The sequence below is a fragment of the Oncorhynchus clarkii genome, chromosome 2 (assembly GCF_045791955.1).
Source record: "Oncorhynchus clarkii lewisi isolate Uvic-CL-2024 chromosome 2, UVic_Ocla_1.0, whole genome shotgun sequence".
Taxonomy (NCBI): domain Eukaryota; kingdom Metazoa; phylum Chordata; class Actinopteri; order Salmoniformes; family Salmonidae; genus Oncorhynchus; species Oncorhynchus clarkii.
In genome coordinates, this window is record NC_092148.1 from 90,156,866 (window position 1) to 90,165,589 (window position 8,724).

General features: G+C 44.6%; 1 protein-coding gene across 11 annotated transcripts in view; it reads right to left on the bottom strand.

Moving 5' to 3' along the window:
* Positions 1-8,724, bottom strand: part of LOC139376083 (pleckstrin homology domain-containing family A member 5-like) — a 238,970-nt gene that overhangs the window by 90,373 nt on the left and 139,873 nt on the right. For all 11 annotated transcript variants that reach the window (XM_071118271.1, XM_071118296.1, XM_071118288.1 and 8 more), the window contains 2 exons: positions 5,591-5,711; positions 5,251-5,355 (listed from right to left, as the gene is read on the bottom strand). In XM_071118271.1, coding sequence (XP_070974372.1) covers positions 5,251-5,355; positions 5,591-5,711 — 226 coding nt within the window. The remainder of the gene's footprint in view (positions 1-5,250; positions 5,356-5,590; positions 5,712-8,724) is intronic.

The window sequence follows — 8,724 nt, forward strand, 5'->3', positions numbered from 1 at the left end:
TACTGTGGCTGTGTGTCAGTGTTACTGTGTCTGTGTGTCAGTGTTAGTGTGGCTGTGTGTCAGTGTTACTGTGGATGTGTGTCAGTGTTAGTGTGTCTGTGTGCCAGTGTTAGTGTGTCTGTGTGTCAGTGTTAGTGTGTCTGTGTGTCAGTGTTACTGTGGCTGTGTGTCAGTGTTACTGTGTCTGTGTGTCAGTGTTAGTGTGTCTGTGTGTCAGTGTTACTGTGGCTGTGTGTCAGTGTTACTGTGGCTGTGTGTCAGTGTTAGTGTGTCTGTGTGCCAGTGTTAGTGTGTCTGTGTGTCAGTGTTAGTGTGTCTGTGTGTCAGTGTTACTGTGGCTGTGTGTCAGTGTTACTGTGGCTGTGTGTCAGTGTTAGTGTGTCTGTGTGCCAGTGTTAGTGTGTCTGTGTGTCAGTGTTAGTGTGCCTGTGTGTCAGTGTTAGTGTGTCTGTGTGTCAGTGTTACTGTGGCTGTGTGTCAGTGTTACTGTGGCTGTGTGTCAGTGTTAGTGTGTCTGTGTGTCAGTGTTAGTGTGTCTGTGTGTCAGTGTTAGTGTGTCTGTGTGTCAGTGTTAGTGTCTGTGTGTCAGTGTTACTGTGGCTGTGTGTCAGTGTTACTGTGGCTGTGTGTCAGTGTTACTGTGGCTGTGTGTCAGTGTTAGTGTGTCTGTGTGTCAGTGTTAGTGTGTCTGTGTGTCAGTGTGTCTGTGTGTCAGTGTTAGTGTGTCTGTGTGCATGTCACCTCACAGTCCCTCCTTTCCATGAAATGTTTAAATGATTTATTTTTGGTACTTTTCCTCTTCGCTTGAGTTATTGGAGATTTGAAAGGGAGTTCCACGTGATCGTGGCTCTGTGTAATACTGTGCGCTGCTGTGAATTTGTTTTGGACTTGGGGACTGTGAAGAGACCCCTGGTGACATGTCTTGTGGTGTATGTCTGAAGAGACCCCTGGTGGCATGTCTATGTATGGTTGTCTGAGCTGAAAGTTATTTGATTGTGTAGACAATCAGGACATTTCATTACAGTAACACTTCTCTTAAAACCTAGGAGTGAAGGAGAGGACAATGACTGCCTCGGTTCTGTTCTCTCTATTGGAAAACTGACTGATAATTTCCTTCTTTAAACTCTAAATTCCTTAATGTAGGATTCCAGAACTAGAATCTAGGACTACATTCTGGAACCAGCACAGACCCAGAATGATTTTAACTCATGATAGTTCTTAAAGCCACTTAGCTTAAGAGGAAAGTCCTCAGCCACAAAAAAAAGTTTCTCTCTCTCTCTCTCTCTAAACTTGCCTCTGGGGTGTGGTTGGTTGGGTCTGGTGACATTACACAACAAAAACATATCACGCATATGCTCCCAGTACATTTGAATGTATACAGTCCTGGCGGTATATGTATTTGAACATGACAGTATTGAGGTATATTTGTTCCGGGAAAACAATCAACCCAGCTCCCCTGCGATTCCATTCCTTCCCAGAAATGTCTTGCTTTGAATATGTTCATGGATGAGGTACCATTCTATTCTCAAACCATCATGTTTGTCAGACAGATCACACACTGCTAGTAAGACAGCATGGGCTGGGGCATCCCAAATGACACACTATTCCCTATATAGTGCACTACTTTTGGTACTGCGTCAATGTGCGGGTTAGTCGAGGTAATTGAGGCAATATGTACAGTGCCTTCGGGAAGTATTCAGGCCCCTTGACTTTTTCTCCATTTTGTTAGGCGACAGCCTTATTTTAAAATGTATTCAATTATTTGTTTCCCCCCCTCATCAATCTGCACACAATACCAATGAAGAAGCAAAAACTGAATTTCAGACATTTTTTGCTAATTTATAAAAAAAATTAAAAAACAGAAATATCACATTTACTCAATACTTTGCTGAAGCACCTTTGGCAGCGATTACAGCCTTGAGTCTTCTTGGGTATGACGCTACAAGCTTGGCAGATTCAAGGAGTTTCTCCCATTTCTTCTCTGCAGATCCTCTCAAGCTCTGTCAGGTTGGATGGGGAGCGTTGCTACACTACTGCTACACTATTTTCAGGTCTCTCTAGAGATGTTCGATCAGGCTGGATTTTGATTTGATTTTGGGTTCAAGCCACTCCTGCATTCTCTTGGCTGTGTGCTTAGGGTCGCTGCCCTGTTGGAAGGTGAACCTTCGCCCCCAGTCTGAGGCTCTGAGCACACTGGAGCAAGTTTTCATCAAGGATCTCTCTGTACTTTGCTCCGTTCAACATTGCCTAGATCCTGTCTCTCAGTTCCTGCCGCTGAAAAACATCCCCACAGCATGAGTTTGATGTTCTTCTGTTTTATTTTACCTTTGTTTAACGAGGCAAGTCAGTTAAGGGGAAATTCTTATTTACAATGACGGCCTACCAAAAGGCAAAAGGCCTCCTGCGGGGACGGGGGCCTGGGAATATATATATATATTTAAATACAATATAAATATAGGACAAAACACACATCACAATGAGAGAGACAACACTACATAATGAGAGACCTAAGACAACAACATAGCAAGGCAGCAACACATGACAACACAACATGGTAGCAACACAACATGACAACACAGCATGGTAGCAACACAACATGACAACACAGCATGGTAGCATCACAACATGACAACACAGCATGGTAGCATCACAACATGACAACACAGCATGGTATCATCACAACATGACAACACAGCATGGTAGCATCACAACATGACAACACAGCATGGTAGCATCACAACATGACAACACAGCATGGTAGCATCACAACATGACAACACAGCATGGTAGCAACACAACATGGCAACAACATGGTAGCAACAAAACATGGTAGCAGCAGAAAACATTGTACAAACATTATTGGGCAGAGACAACAGCACAAAGGGCAAGAAGGTAGAGACAACAACACATGACACAAAGCAGCCACAACTGTCAGTAAGTGTCCATGATTGAGTCTGAATGAAGAGATTGAGATAAAACAGTCTAGTTTGAGTGTTTGTTGCAGCTCGTTCCAGTTGCTAGCTGCAGCGAACTGAAAAGAGGAGCGACCCAGAGATGTGTGTGCTTTGGGGACCTTTAACAGAATGTGACTGGCAGAACGGGTGTTGTATGTGGAGGATTATGGCTGCAGTAGATATCTCAGATAGGGGGGAGTGAGGCCTAAGAGGGTTTTATAAATAAGCATCAACCAGTGGGTCTTGCGACGGGTATACAGAGATGACCAGTTTACAGAGGAGTAGAGTGCAGTGATGTGTCCTGTAAGGAGCATTGGTGGCAAATCTGATGGCCGAATGGTAAAGAACATCTAGCCGCTCGAGAGCACCCTTACCTGCCGACCTATAAATAACATCTCTGTAATCTAGCATGGGTAGGATGGTCATCTGAATCAGGGTTAGTTTGGCAGCTGGGGTGAAAGAGGAACGATTACGATAGAGGAAACCAAGTCTAGATTTAACTTTAGCCTGCAGCTTTGATATGTGCTGAGAGAAGGACAGTGTTCCGTCTAGCCATACTCCCAAGTACTTGTATGAGGTGACTACATCAAGCTCTAAACCCTCAGAGGTAGCAATAACACCTGTGGGGAGAGGGGCATTCTTCTTACCAAACCACATGACCTTTGTTTTGGAGGTGTTCAGAACAAGGTTAAGGGTAGAGAAAGCTTGTAGGACACTAAGAAAGCTTTGTTGTAGAGCATTTAACACAAAAAGACTGTATCATCTGCATATAAATGGATGAGAGGGCTTCCAACTGCCTGAGCTATGTTACTGATGTAAATTGAGAAGAGTGTGGGGCCTAAGATTGAGTATTGGGGTACTCCCTTGGTGATAGGCAGTGGCTGAGAAAGCAGATTTTCTGACTTTATACGCTGCACTCTTTGAGAGAGGTAGTTAGCAAACCAGGCCAAAGACCCCTCAGAGACACCAATACTCCGTAGTCGGCCCAAAAGAATGGAATGGTCTACCGTATCAAAAGCTTTGGCGTGCTGCAGGTTGTCCTTCTGGAAGGTTCTCCCATCTCCACAGAGGAACTCTAGAGCTCTGTCAGAGTCACCTCCCCGACCAAGGCCCTTCTCCCCCGATTGCTCAGAATGGTTGGGCGGCCAGCTCTAGGAAGAGTCTTAGTGGTTCCAAACTAGTTCCATTTAAGAATGATGGAGGTCACTGTGTTCTTGGAGACCTTCGATGAGGCAGACATTTTTTGGTACCCTTCCCAGATCTGTGCCTTTACACAATCCTGTCTCGAAGCTCAAAGGACAATTCCTTCGACCTCATGGCTTGGTTTTTGCTCTGACATGCACTGTCAACTGTGGGACCTTATATTGACAGGTGTGTGCCTTTCCAAATCATGTCCAATCAATTAAATTGAATGCAGGTGGACTCCAATCAAGTTGTAGAAACATCTCACGGATGATCAATGGAATCAGGATGCACCTGAGCTCAATTTCGAGTCTCATAGCAAAGGGTCTGAATACTTATGTACATTTTTTTTTAAATACATTTGCAAACATTTTTTTATGGGATAAGGCTGTAATGTAACAAAATGTGGAACAAAAATCAATGGGTCTGAATAATTTCAGAAGGTGCTGTACATGTAGGTAGGGGTAAAGTGACTATGCATAGATAATAAACAGTGAATAGCAGCAGCATAACAAATGTGGGTCAATGCAAATAATCCAGATGGCCATTTGATTAACTGTTCAGGAGCCTTAAGGCTTGGGGGTAGTAGCTGTTCAGGAGCCTTACGGCTTGGGGGTAGTAGCTGTTCAGGAGCCTTACGGCTTGGGGGTAGTAGCTGTTCAGGAGCCTTACGGCTTGGGGGTAGTAGCTGTTCAGGAGCCTTATGGCTTGGGGGAGTAGCTGTTCAGGAGCCTTACGGCTTGGGGGTAGTAGCTGTTCAGGAGCCTTAAGGCTTGGGGGTAGTAGCTGTTCAGGAGCCTTATGGCTTGGGGGTAGTAGCTGTTCAGGAGCCTTACGGCTTGGGGGTAGTAGCTGTTCAGCAGCCTTATGGCTTGGGGGTAGTAGCTGTTCAGCAGCCTTATGGCTTGGGGGTAGTAGCTGTTCAGCAGCCTTATGGCTTGGGGGTAGTAGCTGTTCAGCAGCCTTATGGCTTGGGGGTAGTAGCTGTTCAGCAGCCTTATGGCTTGGGGGTAGTAGCTGTTCAGGAGCTTATTTCATATCTCTGTCTCCCTTACTCATCAACTGATCAACTGTAGTGACTCTACCGTTATATAAAGCCCCCACATACACTCACCTGTTTGTAAAGCCAGTTACTCTTAACGACCAGGGCATTGGGGTTTCTCCGTATCGAGTTGGATCTCTTCCCAAAGTTGTGAATTTTTTTTGAGGATCTTGACGGCTGAAAATGAGTAAGAGGGCATATGACGATACACTCACATTGCTGTTCAACTACTTAACATCATTCAAGTTTGTCCCTTCGTGTGTGTGTGTGTGTGTGTGTGTGTGTGTGTGTGTGTGTGTGTGTGTGTGTGTGTGTGTGTGTGTGTGTGTGTGTGTGTGTGTGTGTGTGTGTGTGTGTGTGTGTGTGTGTGTGTGTGTGTATGTGTGTGTGTGTGTGTGTGTGTGTGACTCACTCTGGCTGCGGGGCTACTTTGGTGTGTAGCATAGTCCGAGCTGCCTGTGTAGTTGGAGGCCTCGCTACTCATGGTGCTCAGAGGACGCTCCTTCTCATTCGCTGGCGCTTTGGGGGCAGACCTAGACACCAGGAAATAAAAAAGTGGTCGAAAATGAGCAAACAAATGGGCTCAAATGATTCCTTATTCTACATGTTAGAGAGGCATGCTTATTCTATGTAACATACTTCAATCTAAGCAAAACCAGCTACTGTCTTTCCTGGGAACTTTCTGGAAGCCTCTCAGAGTCATTCATTCCTGGCATACATCCCTGCTGAATAAAACTGCTGGAGCTCAATTTGTCAGCCTGACTTCAGCAACCCATTTAAAGTTGTTAGAGACAGACAGACAGACAGACAGACAGACAGACAGACAGACAGACAAGGTCACGTACAGACAGACAGGGAGGGAGACAGACAGGGAGACAGACAGACAAGGTCATGTACAGACAGACAGGGAGATGTAGTGTTCAGTGACATGGACAGGGTGATTGTCTTGTGATTCACAGGGGTCATGTTGAGATCTCATTGTAGCTGAGATTCTACTGTAGACAGACTGCCTGGGCGGTCTAGGTGAGATTCTACTGTAGACAGACAGTCTGGGCGGTCTAGGTGGGATTCTACTGTAGACAGACTGCCTGCCAGCCTGGGCGGTCTAGGTGAGATTCTACTGAAGACAGACTGCCTGCCGGCCTGGGCGGTCTAGGTGAGATTCTACTGTAGACAGACTGCCTGGGCGGTCTAGATGAGATTCTACTGTGGACAGACTGCCTTCCGTCCTGGGCGGTCTAGATGAGATTCTACTGTAGACAGACTGCCTGGGCGGTCTAGATGAGATTCTACTGTGGACAGACTGCCTGCCGGCCTGGACGGTATAGGTGAGATTCTACTGTAGACAGACTGCCTGGGCGGTCTAGATGAGATTCTACTGTAGACAGACTGCCTGCCGGCCTGGGCGGTCTAGGTGAGATTCTACTGTAAACAGACTGCCTGGGCAGTCTAGGTGAGATTCTACTGTAGACAGACTGCCTGGGCGGTCTAGATGAGATTCTACTGTAGACAGACTGCCTGCCGGCCTGGGCGGTCTAGGTGAGATTATACTGTAGACAGACTGCCTGCCGGCCTGGGCGGTCTAGGTGAGATTCTACTGTAGACAGACCGCCTGCCGGCCTGGGCGGTCTTGGTGAGATTCTACTGTAGACAGACTGCCTGCCGGCCTGGGCGGTCTAGGTGAGATTCTACTGTGGACAGACTGCCTGCCGGCCTGGGCGGTCTTGGTGAGATTCTACTGTAGACAGACTGCCTGCCGGCCTGGGCGGTCTAGGTGAGATTCTACTGTGGACAGACTGCCTGCCGGCCTGGGCGGTCTAGGTGAGATTCTACTGTAGACAGACTGCCTGCCGGCCTGGGCGGTCTAGGTGAGATTCTACTGTAGACAGACTGCCTGCCGGCCTGGGCGGTCTAGGTATACTGTAGTCGTCCTAAACTCTGATAAGGGAGGTCACTTTGACTAATAAAAACAAAGTGGGTCTTGCTGAAAGGAAGTTAAAAGAAAAGGGATCGATGCCCATTTCGACATATAGATGGGATAGATGGGACACCGTGCAGGGTTTTGGTCCTCTGGGTATCAAGTCAAAATCAAAGTAAATTGTATTAGTCACAAACTCTGTTTTTATGTATGTATTTAATTTTACCTTTATTTAACCAGGTAGGCTAGTTGAGAACACCTTTATTTAACCAGGTGGGCTAGTTGAGAACACCTTTATTTAACCAGGTAGGCCAGTTGAGAACACCTTTATTTAACCAGGTAGGCTAGTTGAGAACAAGTTCTCATTTACAATTGCGACCTGGACCAAGATAAAGCATAGCAGTTCGACACATACAACGACACAGAGTTACACATGGAGTAAAACAAACATACAGTCAATAATACAGTAGAAAAATAAGTCTATATACAAGGTGAGCAAATGAGGTGAGATAAGGGAGGTAAAGGCAACAACAACAAAAAACGTACACTGTTTACTGCAGGTATAAAAAGGTACAGTAAAATGCCTGTGTGCTAGCTCCCTCAACATTAAGAGTACAATAATCAATATCCATAATAATGAGTCAAATTAATAATAACAAGTAATAGAACAGGTCATATCCATAGTAACAGCCTGGTATGTACACAATAGGATATACAGAATAGATAATGGCCAATAGGATATACAGAATAGATAATGACCAATAGGATATACCGAATAGATAATGACCAATAGGATATACAGAATAGATCATGACCAACAGGATATACAGAATAGATAATGACCAATAGGAATTCCATTATAGATAATGACCAATAGGATATCCAGTATAGATAATGACCAATATGATATAAAGAATAGATAATGACCAATAGGATATACAGAATAGATCATGACCAATAGGATATACAGTATAGATAATGACCAATAGGAATTCCATTATAGATAATGACCAATAGGATATCCAGTATAGATAACGACCAATAGGATATACAGTATAGATAATGACCAATATGATATCCAGTATAGATAACGACCAATAGGATATTCAGTATAGATAATGACCAATAGGATATCCAGTATAGATAATGACCAATATGATATACAGAATAGATAATGACCAATACGATATCCAGGATAGATAATGACCAATACGATATCCAGTATAGATAATGACCAATAAGATATACAGAATAGATAATGACCAATAGGATATCCAGTTATAGATAATGACCAACACGATATCCAGAATAGATAATGACCAATAGGATATCCAGTATAGATAATGAAGATAGAGATGTTCTGTCCTAGCCTACATTCTGTAGCTATGGTACAATGTTGTGGTCTACAGGGAATGACACTATGAAAAGACACTAGAGCTAAAATACAGCAGAGGAAGACTGTCATATCTTGGATATATTGGGTTTCAGTTTCAGGTCAGTGAACAAGGTCAGAAACTCTGGTTCCAACGGCACTGTATGGCCGTCTACAGTACGACACCGCAACAGTCCAAAAAAAACTAAGATAAATAGATAGGTAGGTAGGTAGGTAGGTAGGTAGGTAGGTAGGT